This window comes from Staurois parvus, unplaced genomic scaffold, assembly GCF_062004578.1.
Source record: "Staurois parvus isolate SC_StPar_1 unplaced genomic scaffold, SC_StPar_1.0 ptg000034l, whole genome shotgun sequence".
Classification (NCBI taxonomy): Eukaryota; Metazoa; Chordata; class Amphibia; order Anura; family Ranidae; genus Staurois; species Staurois parvus.
The window spans coordinates 2,416,657-2,437,915 of NW_028317830.1; the positions used below are offsets into that span (position 1 = coordinate 2,416,657).

The 21,259-nt window shown below is 46.3% G+C and overlaps 1 protein-coding gene across 1 annotated transcript in view; it reads right to left on the reverse strand.

The window, feature by feature from the left end:
* Positions 1-21,259, reverse strand: part of LOC149470698 (uromodulin-like) — a 51,891-nt gene that overhangs the window by 20,364 nt on the left and 10,268 nt on the right. The window contains 5 exon segments of the mRNA XM_089661548.1: positions 510-661; positions 6,200-6,402; positions 9,243-9,374; positions 9,495-10,307; positions 15,320-15,330. Coding sequence (XP_089517674.1) covers positions 510-661; positions 6,200-6,402; positions 9,243-9,374; positions 9,495-10,307; positions 15,320-15,330 — 1,311 coding nt within the window.

The window sequence follows — 21,259 nt, forward strand, 5'->3', positions numbered from 1 at the left end:
GACCAAAATGCAATAACGTTTTCTCTTTGAGATATTTCTTTTTTTTTAAGGGGGGGGGGGCTGAGTTCAGCATCTGAGCTTCTTTGAAATTCACTCAACCCTACTTGAGCCAATCCCAGGGCACATCACATTTCAGCATTTCAGGGGAAAGGCCTCCCCCTTCATCAGGATTTGAACAGTGGATGTTATTAGAATCATGATGAGATGCCATAGGAGGCCTATGATAGGACCCATCATATCATATATCATATCATATTGCATATGACCTGGCTTGACAAACACTGTAAAATCCTAAAGGCCCTCTGCTGGATTAGGTTAGTAGGTAGACTGTAATAGTTTGAAAAGTGGAGCCTAGTGTATAAAGTACTCTGGAATATGTAAGTGCTATATAGACAGGACATTTCTATAGGACCGGACACCAATTGGACAGTTCCACCATTTGAATGCGATCTCAGCTCACTCAGCACTACACCTGTATCTAGGAAAGGTACCAAGGAAAAGTGACTCACACTACATAGGTGCTGACAGCGGTTAGAAGGTTGATCTCCATATCTGATGGATAAGAGCAATGAAAGTCTATGGGGTACTCATCTTTTATCATTACTCCAGATTGTGGTGTTAGGTACACGGTATTTCTATATGTGATATTAGTTCCATTGTTCTGAAAAACAACATTTGCAGAAAATTCAAAGAGCAATTCATGGCAAAAACATCTTTCATTCGTTTACTTGGTTACTTGGCATTTTCATATCATTTATGTAAATTGGGAATATCATTTGGCCCTGTCTATGGTAACTTTCACTTATATGTATGTTCTCCTTAGAGTTTGACTCACCCTTATGAATAGGTGTGATGTCACGGGGCGATATGGCTCCTCCTGACGCATATCGTGCTCAAGCACGTCTTCAGAGGGGGGTCGCGCCGTGACATCACACCACCGGAGCAACGTGGAGCTTCGGCGGCCATCTTTGATTACCAGACGGTTAGTCCCCTATACAGGAAACGTCTGCTTACACTCTAATGTACTTCTGATGCATCAATTTTAACTTTTGGTTTTGATATGCCTCATTATAATACTTTTAACCATACTACACTATGGACATCCTTTTGTTCTAACCCCCTGGGAGGAGTCTTCACTTCCCAGGTCATACTGCCTCAGGACGAATCCCTGCATCCATAAAAAGGAATACCACCCAGGGAGCAATACCAGTCTCATCCCTTAAAGGGAACCCTGACGGACGAGGATCATTTGTATAAACCCACACGGATCCTGCCTGATGACCAACCATCCCTTAAAGGGAAGACCACCTAGTTCCTTAGAGGGAAGACCACCCAGTTCCTTAGAGTTAAGACCACCCAGTTCCTTGGAGTTAAGACCACCTAGTTCCTTAGAGTTAAGACCACCCAGTTCCTTGGAGTTAAGACCACCCAGTTCCTTGGAGTTAAGACCACCTAGTTCCTTAGAGGGAAGACCACCCAGTTCCTTAGAGTTAAGACCACCCAGTTCCTTGGAGTTAAGACCACCCAGTTCCTTGGAGTTAAGACCACCTAGTTCCTTAGAGGGAAGACCACCCAGTTCCTTAGAGTTAAGACCACCCAGTTCCTTGGAGTTAAGACCACCCAGTTCCTTGGAGTTAAGACCACCTAGTTCCTTAGAGGGAAGACCACCCAGTTCCTTAGAGTTAAGACCACCCAGTTCCTGACCGAATACTGATGACATCTGTAATATTGATATAAAGGCGCATTTCATATGCACGTCCGGTGAGTGCGAATTATCTACTATATCACCGCACGGACACCGGTTCTAATTATTACAGGAGCATGAGAGTCACTTTATGAACTGTCTTTTATCTCATTATTTATGAACTATTTATTGGTTATATTCTATATGTAGTGTATTTTATATATACAGATTTTTATGAATGTATTGAGCTTTTAGCACTGCACCCTTGTTTACGCTCCTCCTTAATTGTTTATTTTTTTATGTTACCTATGATTATATGTAAATACATTTTGTGACTTTGTCATGTTGCAGATTGTTGTCTCATCTATTTTTTATTCTATGTTGCTTTTTGATTGCCCATTTTCTTTCTCTGAGTACCCCAACAGGTTGGGCTAGATCTTGCCAGGTGGCATTGGTGGGGTTCTCGGGTGATAGCTCTTGAGTTCTGTTGCAGTAATTATTCTTTTTTTCTAGAACCTTTAACCTTCTTTGGCATATGGAAGTACTACATGGAAGTTGTACATGACAGATGTACACATTTGGTAATAACTACTTACTGACACGACAAACATTTCTAACTGTGTAAAAATGACATAATGTGCAGTAAAGCACCCGCCTCTGAGGAGCATCACAAACAGAAATGAGATATTTGCAGAAAACTCCTGTGGGGAAATGCTGGGTCCCGCAATTGCCATAGTATCATGTATCCCTGCTCCTGAAATGTATGGGCTATGGGGACTTATACACAAACAAGATGGCTCTCCCAGTTTTAGCTGGGGAGAAGGACATCCCTAAATTGATTTCCCATTTTTGTATATAAGGTGAGATGTATCCTGGTTAGGGAGATATTAAGAGTTTGTAGAGGTGACACTCAAGGTGAGGTGTAGAAAATTATTCATGACATAAGTTTTCAAAAGAAATTGTGCTTCAGATGGGGTCAGTTTGGGCTATGGTAGTCATCAGAAAATGGTGAATCTGAAATGATGACCATACAGCAAATGGGGGAACTATCAAGTGTTGTATGGTCAAGAGAAAAAAAAAATCTCAAGGTGGAAATCAACATTTTCCTAGTTTCAAAGATGATTTATGTGTTTGATGGAGGTTCCAGTAATGAACTCTATATTTCTCAGAATAGGTATCATGGGAGAGGGATGTGGTGAGATCTTAGGTGAAGAGATAGTTGAGGCTATAGCCTTCAATGTATCTCCTATAGTTGGGTGTGCAGAAAAGGATGGCAAATTTAAGGAAGATAGTCATGGAGCCGAGGACAATAGAATCTGAAAATGCTCTTGTTCTATCTCCACCCACGGTTTCTATCTTAGTTTGAATACACCAGCTGAATACTTGTGCTAAGTGTAGAGCTTTATAGTACAGCATATTGGCCCCCTTCTGCTTAGGGAGGGTAAAAATTGAGATCCAAATATAGGGTTATCCCTTCATATAAACCTCAAGAGCAATGAGCAAAGACACACCAAAAAATGACACAGGGATTAATATGGGGAGAGTTTGAATCATACTTATTTCGGACATTTACAGGGGATGTAAATTGGTGTCAAATAGTAGATATGAATCAGGGTGATCTGGACCCCCAGATATTTCAGACTGACTTTAATTGGTGGCCCAGATGAAAGGAAAGGAGCACTTCAGCATGGAAAGCCATTTTGATGGTAAAGAAGTACTATATAAGAAGTAGGGCCTAAGCTTTTTTGGCCCTACTTCATCTATGGGACACATGACTACTTTTCACAGGAGCCCTCTGGTGGCTTACGTCACAAAGTCGGTCTAGACCAGGGGTGGGCAAACTTTTTGACTTGAGGGCCGCAATGGGTTCATATATTGGACCCGGGGGCCGGACTAGCTGCTGGCCGGCCCAGCCACTACCATGCCATCCATAGTAAGTATAGTAATATTCCCCCATAGTAAGCATAGTAATTAATCCCCCATATAGTAATTCATCCCCCATAGTAATTCATCCCCCATAGTAATTCATCCCCCATATAGTAATTCATCCCCCATAGTAATTAATCCCCCATATAGTAATTCATCCCCCATATAGTAATTCATCCCCCATATAGTAATTCATCCCCCATAGTAATTCATCCCCCATATAGTAATTAATCCCCCATATAGTAATTAATCCCCCATATAGTAATTCATCCCCCATAGTATTTCATCCCCCATAGTAATTAATCCCCCATATAGTAATTCATCCCCCATAGTAATTAATCCCCCATATAGTAATTCATCCCCCATATAGTATTTCATCCCCCATAGTAATTAATCCCCCATATAGTAATTCATCCCCCATAGTAATTAATCCCCCATATAGTAATTCATCCCCCATAGTAATTCATCCCCCATATAGTAATTCATCCCCCCTATAGTAATTCATCCCCCATAGTAATTCATCCCCCATAGTAATTCATCCCCCATATAGTAATTCATCCCCCATAGTAATTCATCCCCCATAGTAATTAATCCCCCATATAGTAATTCATCCCCCATAGTAATTCATCCCCCATATAGTAATTCATCCCCCATAGTAATTCATCCCCCATATAGTAATTAATCCCCCATATAGTAATTCATCCCCCATAGTAATTCATCCCCCATATAGTAATTCATCCCCCATATAGTAATTCATCCCCCATATAGTAATTCATCCCCCATAGTAATTCATCCCCCATATAGTAATTCATCCCCCATATAGTAATTCATCCCCCATATAGTAATTCATCCCCCATAGTAATTCATCCCCCATAGTAATTCATCCCCCATATAGTAATTAATCCCCCATATAGTAATTCATCCCCCATAGTAATTCATCCCCCATATAGTAATTCATCCCCCATATAGTAATTCATCCCCCATATAGTAATTCATCCCCCATAGTAATTCATCCCCCATATAGTAATTCATCCCCCATAGTAATTAATCCCCCATATAGTAATTCATCCCCCATAGTAATTAATCCCCCATATAGTAATTCATCCCCCATAGTAATTCATCCCCCATATAGTAATTCATCCCCCCTATAGTAATTCATCCCCCATAGTAATTCATCCCCCATAGTAATTCATCCCCCATATAGTAATTCATCCCCCATAGTAATTCATCCCCCATAGTAATTAATCCCCCATATAGTAATTCATCCCCCATAGTAATTCATCCCCCATATAGTAATTCATCCCCCATAGTAATTCATCCCCCATATAGTAATTCATCCCCCATATAGTAATTCATCCCCCATAGTAATTCATCCCCCATAGTAATTCATCCCCCATATAGTAATTCATCCCCCATATAGTAATTCATCCCCCATAGTAATTCATCCCCCCTATAGTAATTCATCCCCCCTATAGTAATTCATTCCCCATATTAATTCATCCCCCATATTAAGTCCCCAAGTCCCCCCTGTGTCAATTTACTTACCTTTGCTCCACGCGTTCCTCTCGCCGTGTTCCCGCTCCGTTCCGGTCTTCAGGGCAGACTGTGAGAGGAGCCTAGCTCCCCTCACGTTCGTCACGCTGCCCCGCCTACACACATCCTGACAGCCAATCACTGGCTATCAGGATGTGAGTGGCAGCGAGACTGGCCAATCATTGCATTTGAGCGAGCTGCCCTGGCTGTTTTTTTTTGGTATCACGCTCCGCGGGCCGGATTAAAAGGTCCGCCGGGCCGTATACGGCCCGCGGGCCGTAGTTTGCCCATTGCTGGTCTAGACTCTGGAGAGATCACTCATTTATTGTTTCATTAATCTGAACTGCTACTTGTGGGGAGGAGAAGAGGGTGGAAATCCATGTTAGCATGTGTGGTTTCCAGACCAACAGTATGTACAAAATCTTTGATCCCAAAAACTGCCAATCAACATGGTCAAATGCTTTCTCTGTGTCCGTGGAGAGAAACCTCAGCAGAGACATACGTGATCTAGCTAAGTGGATAGGATCAATCACTCTGGTGTTACTGTCTTGTGCCTCATGTTAAAGAATTAACAAAGTTGTTTTTTTTAATATGATATTGGTACAACAAAAATACAATTTTGGTGTATATGTTAGCTCTCTATTTTCCTGGTAGCACATCCAAAGTCATTTGTTTATTCATGGTTGGTGCTCCCAGAAAATATATTTGCTGTGCTTTGATTTAATTTTTTTTTATATGTTAGATTCAACTATTTTTGAATCAGTTTTCTATTTTCATATAATGGTGTATCCAGATGACCACGTGTTTATTCACACAGAAAATGGCATTTATTTACAAACATCCATGTCCATGGAGCGCAAGAAACTTTTGAATGAACATCAAAGGCTTCTAAAAGAGCATTGGGAAACACTGTTCATGCAAACATTGTATGAATATAACATTTGGTTGCATTTTAATCGTTCTGTAATCTCTGTATATCTTTAAGCTTCTCGAAGTTTGGGTAGTAAGTCACATATGATATAAAAATGGATAATACGTTGTTGGACCTATACGTACCAAAATGTATCCTCCACAACTACCATTTACTGGCGATATAACAAAAGTGAGGTAACTTTTATCACTTCTTTCAATGATTCTTTGGCAAGAATTGTCTTTCAGATGGATGGATGAGGTGTTATAGCCCAGCTTCTCCAGGAGACATTTGCTGAACCTCACTTCTATGTTCCCCATACCACAGGTGACGTTGGGTGTGAGGTAACCTACATAGGTAGAAAAGAGGACCATACTGTATTGGGGTGTACATTGTAAACTATTATTTATTATTAAGTCATTTTATCAGGGTTCATTACATTTCCCTGCTCGGTATGTTCCTGGTGCAGTTGTCCCCTCAATGTTCCCAAGAGTTCTCCAGCCTCTGGAAAGGACCCTGGTCACTAAAGTGTCACCTTGACCAGTAGATGTCCACATCATGCAGGAAGTGATGTGGACACCTGGAGAAGGGCCCCAGGAAGTAAACAGAAGAAGAGAGCAGGGTTGTCACATGACTGTGACTTCAGGTAAGTAAAATATGTGTATTTGGATAAGTTGTATTTTTTTATACTATAGTCTACATATCTTGGAGTTAGGTTTTATGATATTTAGGTATCTAATAATAAACAATTTGATGTCCAATTTGCCTTATAGTCACACAAAATGCTTCCAGTATTCTTGGACAATATTCATCCCATGTAAAAAACAAAATTATTAGCTGCCAGTCCAAAATGTTCCAAGTGAAAATTACATTCTCTGACATTTGGCTACATCTGCTCTTCAAAAGAAGAGAAATCTTTACTAAAACATTCACCCCGTTTATAAAAGGGTCGGCTGGTTGAGCTGAAAATGCAATGATCATCTTTGGTTAACTGTATTATTGATGAGAAACAATAAACACATTGATTGAAAGAGAAGTATGTGATGGCTTTTTCCCCCCAGATACACTTACCTAGGTGGGTGCAGCATTGGTACGATGCTGCATCTGTCCCCCGGCACCTCTTAGGGTGAGAACTCAGCGATCACATTATCGCTGATCACTGAGTCCTCATAGACCAGGCATGTCCAAAGTCCGGCCCGCGGGCCATTTACGGCCCGGGGGTCGGTTTAATACGGTATTCCAACAGCCCCCCCTGCTCTGTGTAATGTGGCCCTCCCACGGCCCTCCCTTCTATGGCAGACAGTCTTCTGCTTGAGAGCAGAGGGCAGTGCGCATGCTTGACTGCGGCACGTTCTCCCTGGTCTGTGTAAATGTGGCTGTCGCACGGCCCTCCCTTCTGTGGCAGACAGTCTTCTGCTTGAGAGCAGTGCGCATGCGTGACTGCGCCGCGCTGGGAGCGACAGAGGGCGGTGACGTCAGGGCCGGGCTTCCAGCGTGAAGTGTGTTTCTCTTCCCCTCCCGGCTGCCAAGCAGAGACTTCAGCTCCAGCTACCTTTTTCACCCTTCACATTAGTGCAGGTAAGTGTTTTTTTAATTTATTTTCAATACATTGTGAAAACTCAGCTGTCAGTTGATCTTAATGTTATGAAATGAAAAGTATGTCGTTTGCAATTAACTTGGCATAAAATAATTTATTTGCATTTAATTGTAATGGTTCAAAGAATGTTCGGAAAAATGTTCGGCCCTCCACCATGTTCACTTCATCCAATCTGGCCCTCTTTGAAAAAAAGTTTGGACACCCCTGTCATAGACACTTTGAGCAGAGAGTGGTGACTGTCAGTCACCATTGTCTGCTCTGTGTCAAGGTCCTACCTTTTCCCAGAGGTTATGCTGCTCCATGTGCTGGCATCCATCTTGAGTTTCTGCAAAGCATGGTGGGAGCCTTTTATACTTTCAGGCCTCTGCAGCTCCTCCAGGGGGGGTGTGGTTGATCACATTTAAGCCCGTTGTCTGCACTTGCTCTTTGCATTTGTGTCCTGTATGATTGTGTTGTTGCAAGCTCTTGTTCTACTCTCGTGGCTCTCCTGGAAACTGACTCGGCTTTGACTAAGACTATTCTCAGCCTTATCCCTTTATCTGACCTCCCGTTGCTGAACCCGGCTTGTGACCTGTATATTCTTGTCTACCGTTCTGTACTGTCTGTCCCGCTGTTATCGACCCGGCCTGTCCGACTACGCTATCGTTCTTATCTGGTTCCTACCAGCTATACGCCATTGGCGGCGGCCATTACTGCAGCTGGGGTTACTCGGGGGCCGCGACCTGATCCCTGGCTGCGTCAAGTCCATCCCCACCATCAGGGGCCCTGGTGAAGGGCAGCCTGGGGCTTAGACTCCGCGCCCTGAGGGACTCCGGTCTGTGGGTGGTGGTTGTCGTCACTCGGTGCGTGACTCTGTCTTTAGGCCTGCCTGTCCGTTCCCCAGCTCCTGCCCTGACACTCTGTCCCCCCACACGCTCACTGGAGTGCTGGGCTGTGGAGGGGGAGGGAGCTGCTGGCTCAGGCTCTCAATGTATCACTGACAGGCTGAGCCAGGTGCTGCTACAGACTCTGGGGTTGATCCCGACTTTAAAGTGGGGATCTTTTCCCAGCCTGGACTGGCTGAGTGACATCAGCAAACAGCGGGCTTCAGCCTGCTGTCAGCTGAAAAAGGGTCACAGGAGTGCAGAACAAACTGCACTCCTGTGATCCACAGGAGAAGTACAACCAAAAGAGCGTTGGCTGTACTTCTCCTTTAATAAATTATTGTAACTATTTTATAATGAAACCAGAATTGATTCTTTACCAGTGTCTCTCTCTTCATATGCAACTTCTAAAGACCTGAAGAAAAGACTGCAGACTCGCACCGAAACGTGTGGACTTTTTTGTTGTTGTCATTTTAATTGTCTTGGACTTTGAACCCTCAGCAACATTTGCTTTGACAGCTTACTGCACTTGTGATATGTGGTGAATGTGGTGAATGTGACTATGGCATGCCAGGCGAATGCCATTGACTATCACAAGGCCAAATAGCCCCGATAAGTTCACTGGGCAAATTTCCTACTGAGTCCTTCATAAACTAACCCCTTAGAAATGTAGGGAGAGCTCCTCCTACGTGTAATTTGTATGGAAAACCTCATGAATTTATAACTTACTAGCTTGATTTCCCGGTTGTATCCCGTTAGTAGTAGATGATGAATTTTTGCAGTAACAGCCAGAATTACCGCCCACAATTCTACATTCCTCATCCGGAGCGCAGTCCACCCCTGAGCAGCTATATTTGGATTCTGGAAGAGAAGGAACACAAAGAAGGTTTTAGAAACTGAAAGTAAAGGTAACACAAATGAATCTATATTGCTTTATAAATGAAGACAACATACTAAATTACATTTTGTGTCAGTACTTACCTGTACAATAAGCAGATTTGCAGGTTGCTGTACTCTGTAGTTTATACACATAAAATCCTCCCGGACACATTTTCACAGAAATATCATAAGATTGTGTGCAGCATCCGCCATACATGTTGGAACAAGCTGTACGATTCACAATGCCGTCACTGACTGTAGGGTGGGAGCCGTTCATCCAAATGGGGATTTCAGTGCCACAGCTAGATTGTGGTACGCAGTGCTCAGGGATTTGCTGGTCATATTCTCCTTTAAACCGATACCAGCCAGACATGCCAATGTCACAACAATAACAGTTATACCAGTTACTGTCATTCAATTTATTAGAAGTACTGCGCCAGGGGTCATTAAGTACGGTATGGCTGGAGCAAGGGTCAATACAGGAATAGGATCCGCTGTACTTAACACAGTCTTCATTAGAGTGACATGGTGATCCTTGGCATTCATTGATCTCGCAGTGATATCCATATCCATAATATCCATAGGGACAAGTACAGGTGTAAGATCCAACATAATTTGTACATATGGCTTTTGGATCACAGCCACTGATAAAGAGGCTCGAACACTCATCAATGTCAACACAACCAAATTCTTCCTTGTATTGAAATCCTCTCAAACAATTACAGGTGTACGATCCAATAGTGTTTTGACAGATTCCATAATGGTAGCATTGGTTGGTTTTAAAGTCCGAACATTCATCTATATCAGTACAAGATATTCCATCTCCAGTAAACCCCTCTTTACATGTGCACTCCCCGTATCCTCCAAATTCTGAACAAGTGGCATTTGGGTGGCAATTGGAATCTGAACAATCCCCTAAAAAGAAAAAAAAAGTTTTTCTTGGGGAGATAAGTTTTTTGTTAAAAAAAAAAGAAGCATGAGTTGGACTATAGTGCAGCGTTAAGACATAAAAATGTGAAAATAGGAATAGGTGAGTATAAAGTTCACAAAATCCATAAATTCATCATGAATATTCCGCAGAAAACTTGAAAATAGGAATCCACTCTATATTGGATAGGTGACTGGAATTGTATAGATAAATTGCGCACTCACCGACCGTACATTAAATATGCGCATATATATGACCATCTATCCAGGTAAGCAGCCAGACATATGGACCATCTATCCGGATATTCAGCCAGACACACGGACCATCCCTCCCAGGTGGATCATCAGCCTTGATCCAAGATGGACGCCAGCACATGGAGTAACATAACCTCAGGGAAAAGATCTACAGCAGCTGGTCCCTAGTGTACCCTGTACCCAGAAGAGGGGGCTCATCCACCTTCATACACTGGCTCTGAGTGCTCCTTTGGCTTCTCTGTATACCACTACACCCAAGGCTGATGATCCACCTGGGAGGGATGGTCCGTGTGTCTGGCTGAATATCCGGATAGATGGTCCGTATGTCTGGCTGATTACCTGGATAGATGGTCATATATATGCGCATATTTAATGTGCGGTCGGTGAGTGCGCAATTTATCTATACGATTCCAGTCACCTACCTAATATAGAGTGGATTCCTATTTTCAAGTTTTCTGAGGAATATTCATGATGAATTTATGGATTTTATGAACTTTATACTCACGTATTCCTATTTTCACATTTTTATGTCTTAGCGCTGCACTATTTTGTTATTTATGGTACCAGGTTTAGTGATTCCTTGGAGTGTTCTAGCGGCTTATTATATGAGCGCTCGCTTTATATCTTTTTGAATGAGTTGGACTATAGTAATATCTGTGAAACCTGTTCTTGGCTGGTGGTCATGACCTGGTACAATGGGAGCGGCTGGCCAAACACTCTGCATTCTGTGTACCTCCACTGCTTCTCATCACTGCCTGACCTTCCCTTCTGACTCACCTGCTTTGTGAAGCAAAACAATTCCATCCATACATGTCCATTTTGAGGGGTAACTCTATGGTCCCATTCACACCTACACCCGTGCAGTAACATGCATGCTGCAAGCACAGGGAACAGTGTACATCCATCCTAAAACAGAGCCTTCCCTGCAGCCATCGTAACATTTTCTGGCCGAAGATTTGGTATCTTGAAGAGCACGTGTTTAAAATATTCATAGCTGAACATTCAATATCACAGCACCTGATAAACAGAGTAACATGTGGACACGGGGGCAGGAGGGGCTCATGGAAAGAGTTGAGGAGCACAGAGGTGTTGGGTCCCTTATTGTTTTGGGGTTCGGTCTCCATTATGACTCCTGTACTTACAACACTCCTAACACAAGCAAAGGAGGCATTTATCAATTCTGTTGCTTAGCTAGGCAATGCTAAACAGGAGCTGCGAGGCAGATTTACTATATTAGACTGCATCAGTCATACATTCTTCCTTCAGATGATCTAAAATAGAAGAGAAACTGAAACATTTTCTGTGAAAAGACGAAATGCGTTGGAAGTGGCTAAATGGCAACCAGAAGTGACATCAGATGCCGTTCCGGGAAGTAATGCCCTGGGACGGGACTGGGTGAGATGCTGAAAATTCGGCCATAAACTGTCACTAATGGGGGCTGGCAGAGTTGCTCGTGCAGAGTTGGATGCTATGTATGTGGGCTTCTTACTATATCATTGTGAGTAGGGTTTACCAATTGTAAATAAAGTGTTTAAGCAATATTATGCCATGCAATTTCCTTCTTCTCTATGGCAGTGGAGCGATAAGAGGAAGTGAATCGCTGGCTGGCGTATTGGAAGAAAGGGGGCGTCCTCCACATATTACATAAGCAATTTCTGCCAGTCATTTATATGAGAGGCATATACCTTTAATGAGTACCGTATGTAAAGGGAGTGGTGAAACACAGCCATGCGTGAGGATGTGAGAGGTCACTGGGTGAAGATGCCGTTCTGAATCTACATGGGCTGACAACTCATGGGGCCCCCCGGGCAATAGGGGATCATGGGGCCCCTGTCTCCTTGCCCAACTCAAAAAAGCCTATGAAAAAGGTACCAGGGGCATCTCATGGGGCCCCCTACTGACCCAGGGCCCTCAGACAGTGCCGAGTTTCCAAATGGTCAGTCCGCCCCTGATTGGGACATTACTTCACTTATGCTTTGGTATCTTTTTTAGACATTTTTCTTTCATTGACACACCTCCTAGTTACATTTATGTTTATGTATTTATTATTCTCATTTATATATTGGTCTCCTCAGATTAGTAGGTGTATCCAATCTGTATTCTTTTATTCTGAGAATAAAAGTTTCTCCTGACCACTTCTGAATCTGTTTTGAGAAAAATCTGACTTTTCTCCAATGGTAATGCTGCCAGAGACCTGTGCAAATCTTTTGCAGTTTGTTGCCTAGGAATACAGGATCGGAAACATGTTAGGGGGTGCTGATCTGTCTTTTGTGGGGCCGTAGCAGGCGGCTGAAGCACCCCTAGCAAAGAGTGACCTTGATCTCCATGTATAATACATAAGGGGGGATATGATCTCCATGTATAATACATAAGGGGGGATATGATCTCCATGTATGATACATAAGGGGGGATATGATCTCCATGTATAATACATAAGGGGGATATGATCTCCATGTATAATACATAAGGGGGGGATATGATCTCCATGTATAATACATAAGGGGGGATATGATCTCCATGTATAATACATAAGGGGGGATATGATCTCCATGTATAATACATAAGGGGGGATATGATCTCCATGTATAATACATAAGGGGGATATGATCTCCATGTATAATACATAAGGGGGGATATGATCTCCATGTATAATACATAAGGGGGGATATGATCTCCATGTATAATACATAAGGGGGATATGATCTCCATGTATAATACATAAGGGGGATATGATCTCCATGTATAATACATAAGGGGGGATATGATCACCATGTATAATACATAAGGGGGGATATGATCACCATGTATAATACATAAGGGGGGATATGATCTCCATGTATAATACATAATGGGGATATGATCTCCATGTATAATACATAAGGGGGGTTATGATCTCCATGTATGATACATAATGTATGTATGATCTCCATGTATAATACATAAGGGGGGATATGATCTCCATGTATAATACATAAGGGGGGATATGATCTCCATGTATAATACATAAGGGGGGATATGATCTCCATGTATAATACATAAGGGGGGATATGATCTCCATGTATAATACATAAGGGGGGATATGATCTCCATGTATAATACATAAGGGGGGATATGATCTCCATGTATAATACATAAGGGGGGATATGATCTCCATGTATGATACATAAGGGGGGATATGATCTCCATGTATAATACATAAGGGGGGGATATGATCTCCATGTATAATACATAAGGGGGGATATGATCTCCATGTATAATACATAAGGGGGGATATGATCTCCATGTATAATACATAAGGGGGGGATATGATCTCCATGTATAATACATAAGGGGGATATGATCTCCATGTATAATACATAAGGGGGATATGATCACCATGTATAATACATAAGGGGGATATGATCACCATGTATAATACATAAGGGGGATATGATCTCCATGTATAATACATAAGGGGGGATATGATCTCCATGTATAATACATAAGGGGGGATATGATCTCCATGTATAATACATAAGGGGGATATGATCTCCATGTATAATACATAAGGAGGATCGCAAGTGGTTTTTACCCCCAGTGGAGCAAATTGCATCATGCTATCTTGGTGGGTCATTTGTATGTTCTTTTTCTGTTTGTTTGTTCTTTTTCTTTCAGATGGACATATGTATTTTTTCATCCGAACCGTGTAACTGCTGTATGTAACAGATCTGTATTATGTACATTGAAGGAAATCACAACATCATATGACAGGCTTACCTGAATTGTACAATCCTGCAAAAAATGGAAAAATAAAATCATTAGATTTTTTTTCCTGTGCATCTCTTGCAATTAGCAAATCATTATACTACACTTAGTGACTATTATAAGTATACAATTCTCATTTACACTTTGCCAACAAAACCCTGTTCACACTCTGCTGTGCATGATGACGTGTGGTTATCATTGCATTCATATATATCAAATCCATTAGCTTTTCCCTTCACTGAATAGAAAATAATTAGAAGGTCAATTAGAGTGGATTCTGAAGGAAACATTAACAACAATGGCATAACTAGAGCTGTAGAAGCCTGAATGTCTGAATGTCGGGCGGGGGGGGGGGGGGGGGGAAACGGGATCTATTAGGGAGGCTGTAGAGGGAAATCAAATAATTTCTAAACCAAGGATTAAAAATATGTTGCAGTTTGCAGGTCCTAAGATATGGTGGCTGTGATCAGGGGCGGACTGACCATATGGAAACTCGGGCACTGCCCGAGGGCTCGGGATCAGTAGGGGGCCCCATGAGATGCCCCTGGTACCTTTTTCATAGTCTTTTTTGAGTTTGGGCAAGGACACGGGCCCCATGATCCCCTATTGCCCGGGGGCCCCATGAGTTGTCAGCCCGCCCCTGGCTGTGATGATCTTCCCAGAAATGCAGTGTACTTGTCACTCCCTGTATGATGAGCTAAATGATTAGTAATGTTATCTTTCTTCTGGAAACTACTAGTTCATCCACCATGTAATTGAGATGGAAGTTGGAAGACATATTTAAAGGCCAGCTTGGGTGACAACCATGGCTTCCACAATAGATACAGTGCAGAAGTGAGTGTAGCCACCCTGAGACAGGAAGGGGGTTATTTACTAAAACCGGAGAGTACAAAATCTAGTGTGGCTCTGCATAGAAACCAATCCGCTTCCAGGATTTATTGCCAAAGCTTAATTGAATCAGCTGAAGTTAGAAGCCGATTGGCTCCCATGCACAGCTGGACCGGATTTTGCACTCTCAAGTGTTAGTAAATAACCCCCGAAGTGTTACAAAAAAAAAAAGACAGGTTAAAAAAAAGAAGAAACAGAAAATGTATGCAGACACCTAATTTAAGGACGGCAGTATGTGACATTTTTATTTTTGGGTTTAGGTATCAGGGGCAGACTGACAACTCATGGGGCCCCTGGGCAGTAAGGGATCATGGGGCACCTGTGTCCTCACCCACACTCAAACCACACCCAAAAAAGCCTATGAAAGGTACCAGGTGCATCTCATAGGGCCCTACTGACCCCGGGCCCTCGGGCAGTGCCCAAATACCTGAATGGTCAGTCCGCCCCTGTTAGGTATACACTCACTGGCCACTTTATTAGGTCCGCCTGTTCAATTGCTTGGTAGCACAAATTGCTGATCAGCCAATCACATGGCAGCAACTCAATGTATTTAGGCATCTAGACGTGGTGAAGACGACTTGCTGAAGTTGAAACTGAGCATCAGAATGGGGAAGAAAGGAGATATAAATGACTTTGAACGTGGCATATATGTTGGTGCCAGACGGGCTGGTCTGAGTATTTCAGAAACTGCTGATCTCCTGGGATTTTCATTCGCAGTCATCTCTAGGGCTTACAGAGAATGGTCCGAAAAAGAAAAAATATCCAGTGAGTGGCAGTTGTGTGGAGGAAAATGCTTTGATGATGTCAGAGGTCAGAGGAGAATGGGCAGACTGGTTCAGTTGCTGCTATATAAATCCTGTATAATTATAATAATAATAATTTTATATATTATTAATTTCTAAACGTTTGGTCTTTTTTTTATCACAAAAAATGTTTAAAAAAAATAACTGGCGATCAAATACCACCAAAAGAAAGCTCTACTTGTGTGGAAATTTTTGTATAAATTTCATTTGCGTACAGTATTGCATGAGCATTCAATTGTCAGTTAAATTAGCAACTTGCCGAATATAAAAAAAATGGCCTGGTCATGAAGGGGGCAAGGGGTTAAAAAAATAAATAAATAGACATGTTTCCAGGCAAGGGGGTTAAAAATAATAAATGGACATATGTTTGCATTTATTGTTTTTTTTCTTAAGAGCCTGCAGAACGTTGCACCCGCATTTAGTAGATTGTGAGTGCAATGTCAGGCTCCTGCAGACTCTCAGGACAGCTTTCTGTCCATGCCTCTCATTACTAAGGAGCAGGAAGAATCTATGAACTACGAGGGCTCTCACCAGCACCCTCACACTTATTTGAGAGCTACAAGACATCAGCTGCGGTGGCAGATGGGACTTGTAGTTCATTCACTCGCAGAACTCTATGAATGAATGATTTGTCCGTAGGGGAGGAGCTCTTCAAAGATGCTCTTTTTTTACATAGGGTGCAGGGAGAAGGTCCCACTCCTGTTGCCATGGGGAGGGAATTGGGGGGTGTGGGTGAAAGGATCTAGATAACCTCCATTTTGTATTATGTACGCCATTTTAAGTATTAAGTTAGCTTTTTGCAGATATATTAGAAGTTTAATGAAACTGTTTTAGTTGTTCAAGGATGTATCAACAGAAGCTAACATGACCCTGACAATGTCTTTGTCTGGCTGTTTTCCAGAAAGTTAGCCAAAACAATTTGTACCAAGAAATGTATATGTTATGTTTCATGTAGTTAGCTCATGATGGAAAGTTACAAGTTACAGTTTTGAAACTCGCTCCCCCCCCCCCCTTATTATTATCTGTAGTCTATATAATCTTATTAATGTCTAATAAACTTTGAACATCTCTGAACATAAGCCGTTATTCCCGTGTTCAAGGGGTGTTCCCAGAATTCTGCTGATAAACCAGGAATCTCTCCACAGACCGGGGGTCTCTGAGGGGAAAAGAAAATCATTCCTTTCAGTGGGAAGGTGCTGTTTTGTAATATGATGCCTATACCTAACTGTTAGGAATGGACTGCCAGCAATTGTGGGACTCACCTGCCTTTTGATCTGCAGTACCAGGGCTGGCCAGCGGGTGCTCCCAGCAATCAGAGACTCAACCTTTCAGCCAGCTAACACCTGGAACTGATGATACTGGTGTATTTAAGGGATGGCCAGACTTGCAGACTCTGCCTTGGTGTTGTGTTTGTCCTGGGCCCTGTATCTGTCCTGCATCCTGTTTCTGTTCCTTTGCTGACTTCTCCTGCTCTGATCCTGGCTTGTGACCCTGACCATCCCTCTGTCTGACCCTCTGTACTACGCTGCTTGCTACCTGTTCTGATCCCTGGCTTGTGACCCAGACCATCCCTCTGCCTGACCCTCTGTACTATGCTGCTTGCTACCTGCTGAACCTGGCCTGTGACCCCGACCATTCTCCGCTTGCTCCCCCTGTACCTACCTGCCCAATTGATATTGACCCGGCCTGCCTGACGACGCTTGCTTGTATGTACTGTTATCTGTGGGTGGTTGGTTGGGTTTGTTTGCACTGTGTTATGTTTTAGTATTGCACTGCGTTTATGTTTGTACTGTTAGTGTTAATAAATTATATTGTTTATAACATATCTGAGGTCTGCGTTTCCCTGCTTCAGTCACACACCTCTGGTCATACCTGGGAGCCCTGACATTACACCAAGGCCAATCCTGACCAGAAGTGGCTGCACAGGGAAGCCATATTGGCTTGTTGATGGGAAGGATGGATCTGGATGAGGTTGAGTATTTATATCTGCTAGTGTTTGATGACAGGGAGTATGCTTATCAAACTCTGAAGGAGTATACCCGGGATGAATTGCTAGAATGTATACGGCTCGCTCATGTTCTAGTAGATCAGGGCACAGTGTTCTCTGAGGTGCAGCCATTGATTGAGGTTTGTGCAGAGTTGGTTTCATCTGGTTCCCCGAATGCAGGGATGAATTTTTGCCACCATTTAGTGCAGACCAGGTAGAGTCCCTGGTATGGTTATTAGAGGATGATGTGGGTTACTTTCTGGAGCGTTATTCCGCATGTTCACCACAGACACTAAGAGATTGTATAAACGCAGTGCAGTCATTGACCAGACAGACTTTGTGTAAGCTCAGCTTTGTTCAACCCATACTGCAGACATGGACAGATTTGTTGCACCCAGCCTCAGTCAGCTTACAAAGACCCAGTCCTGCTTCTAACTCTACTCCTGTATTCCCACCAGCTCCTCCAGTTACAGCCCAGTATACTTGGCTATCTACCGCATGTCAGTCCCCTGTTCCCACTCGCTGCACCTATCCTGCCTTTAACCCTGTAAAAAAGCCCTCTGTAGCAACTGCTCCCTCTCCTGTTCCATCCTCCAGTTCTTCTCTGTCTCCAGCTGCTCCATTCGTTTGCAGACCTGCGTTTACTTGCAGTGCTCCAGTAGTTAAAACCAGAAAAAAGCGAAAATTCTTTCCAACCAATACCATCCTGCCAGTATCCAAACCGGTGAACCTGCCTTCAGGCTGTACGCAGCCTGAAGCCTCTACGCGGCCTGAAGCCTCTACGCGGCCTGATGCCTCTACGCGACCTGATGCCTGTACTCGGCCTGATGCCTCTACTCGGCCTGAAGCCTCTACTCGGCCTAATGCCTCTACCCAGCATGATGAACTGATCCAGCCTGACGATCCTATTAGGCCAGTTGACTCGATGCCCGCTGTTGATCCAGATGATCCGGTACCTGATCCGGTGCCCGCTGTCGTGCCAATTGACTCAGAGCCCGCTGTCGTACCTGGTGACTCGGTGCCCACTGCCTTGCCAGATGACGCGGTGCCCGCTGGCAAGCCAAATGACCTGATGCCTGGTGACCTAGTGTCCGCTGTCATACCTGATGACCCGATGCCCGCTGTCGAGCCAGACAATCCGGTACCTGATGACCCGGTGCCCACTGTCGTGCCTGTTGACTCGGAGACCACTGCCTTGCCAGATGACGCGGTGCCCGCTGTCGAGCCAAATGACCTGATGCCTGGTGACCCGATGCCCGCTGTCCAGTCAGACGATCCAATGTCTGACCCAGTGCCCGCGGTCATACCAGTTGACTCGGAGCCCACTGCCTTGCCAGATGACGCGGTGCCCGCGGTCGAGCCAAATGACCTGATGCCTGGTGACCCGATGCCCGCTGTCCAGCCAGACTATTCAATGTCTGCCCCGGTGCCCGCGGTCATGCCAGTTGACTCGGAGCCCACTGCCTTGCCAGATGACGCGGTGCTCGCTGTCGAGCCAAATGACTTGATGCCTGGTGACCCGATGCCCGCTGTCCGGTCAGACGATCCAATGTCTGACCCAGTGCCCGCGGTCATACCAGTTGACTCGGAGCCCACTGCCTTGCCAGATGACGCGGTGCCCACTGTCGAGCCAAATGACCTGATGCCTGGTGACCCGATGCCCGCTGTCCAGCCAGACCATCCAATGTCTGACCCAGTGCCTGCGGTCATACCAGTTGACTCGGAGCCCACTGTCGTGCCTGGTGTCTCGGTGCCCGCCGCTCCGCCTGGGGGCCCGAGACCTGTTGCTCCGCTTGGGGGTCCAGCGCCCGCCGCTCCGCCTGGGGATCCGGCGCCCGCCGCCCCGCCTGGGGGCCCGAGACCTGTCGCTCCGCCTGAGGGCCCGAGACCTGTCGCTCCGCCTGGGGGTCCGGCACCTGCCACTCCGCTTGAGGGCCCGAGACCTGTCGCTCCTCCTGGGGGTCCGGCGCCCGCCGCTCCGCTTGAGGGCCCGAGACCTGTCGCTCCTCCTGGGGGTCCGGCGCCCGCCGCTCCGCCTGAGGGCCCGAGACCTGTCGCTCCACCTGGGGGTCCGGCGCCCGCCGCTCCGCCTGAGGGCCCGAGACCTGTCGCTCCACCTGGGGGTCCGGCGCCCGCCGCTCCGCCTGAGGGCCCGAGACCTGTCGCTCCATCTGGGGGTCCGGCGCCCGCCGCTCCGCCTGAGGGCCCGAGACCTGTCGCTCCTCCTGGGGGTCCGGCGCCCGCCGCTCCGCCTGAGGGCCCGAGACCTGTCGCTCCGCCTGGGGGTCCGGCGCCTGCCGCTCCGCCTGAGGGCCCGAGACCTGTCGCTCCACCTGGGGGTCCGGCGCCCGCCGCTCCGCCTGAGGGCCCGAGACCTGTCGCTCCTCCTGGGGGTCCGGCGCCCGCCGCTCCGCCTGAGGGCCCGAGACCTGTCGCTCCGCCTGGGGGTCCGGCGCCCGCTGCTCCGCCTGAGGGCCCGAGACCTGTCGCTCCGCCTGGGGGTCCGGCGCCCGCCGCTCCGCCTGAGGGCCCGAGACCTGTCGCTCCGCCTGGGGGTCCGGCGCCCGCCGCTCCGCCTGAGGGCCCGAGACCTGTCGCTCCGCCTGGGGGTCCGGCGCCCGCCGCTCCGCCTGAGGGCCCGAGACCTGTCGCTCCATCTGGAGGTCCGGCGCCCGCCGCTCCGCCTGGGGGCACGATGCCCGTCGCCCCGCCTGGGGGCACGATGCCCGTCGCCCCGCCTGGGGGCCCGATGCCCGTCGCCCCTCCTGGGGGCCCGATGCCTGTCGCCCCGCCTGGGGGCCCGATGCCTGTCGCCCCGCCTGGGGGTCCGGCGCCTGCCGCTCCGCCTGAGGGCCCGAGACCTGTCGCTCCGCCTGGGGGTCCGGCGCCTGCCGCTACGCCTGAGGGCCCGAGACCTGTCGCTCCGCCTGGGGGTCCGGCGCCCGCCGCTTCGCCTGAGGGCCCGAGACCCGTCGCTCCTCCTGGGGGTCCGGCGCCCGCCGCTCCGCCTGAGGGCCCGAGACCTGTCGCTCCGCCTGGGGGTCCGGCGCCTGCCGCTCCGCCTGAGGGCCCGAGACCTGTCGCTCCACCTGGGGGTCCGGCGCCCGCCGCTCCGCCTGAGGGCCCGAGACCTGTCGCTCCATCTGGAGGTCCGGCGCCCGCCGCTCCGCCTGGGGGCACGATGCCCGTCGCCCCGCCTGGGGGCCCGATGCCTGTCGCCCCTCCTGGGGGCCCGATGCCTGTCGCCCCGCCTGGGGGCACGA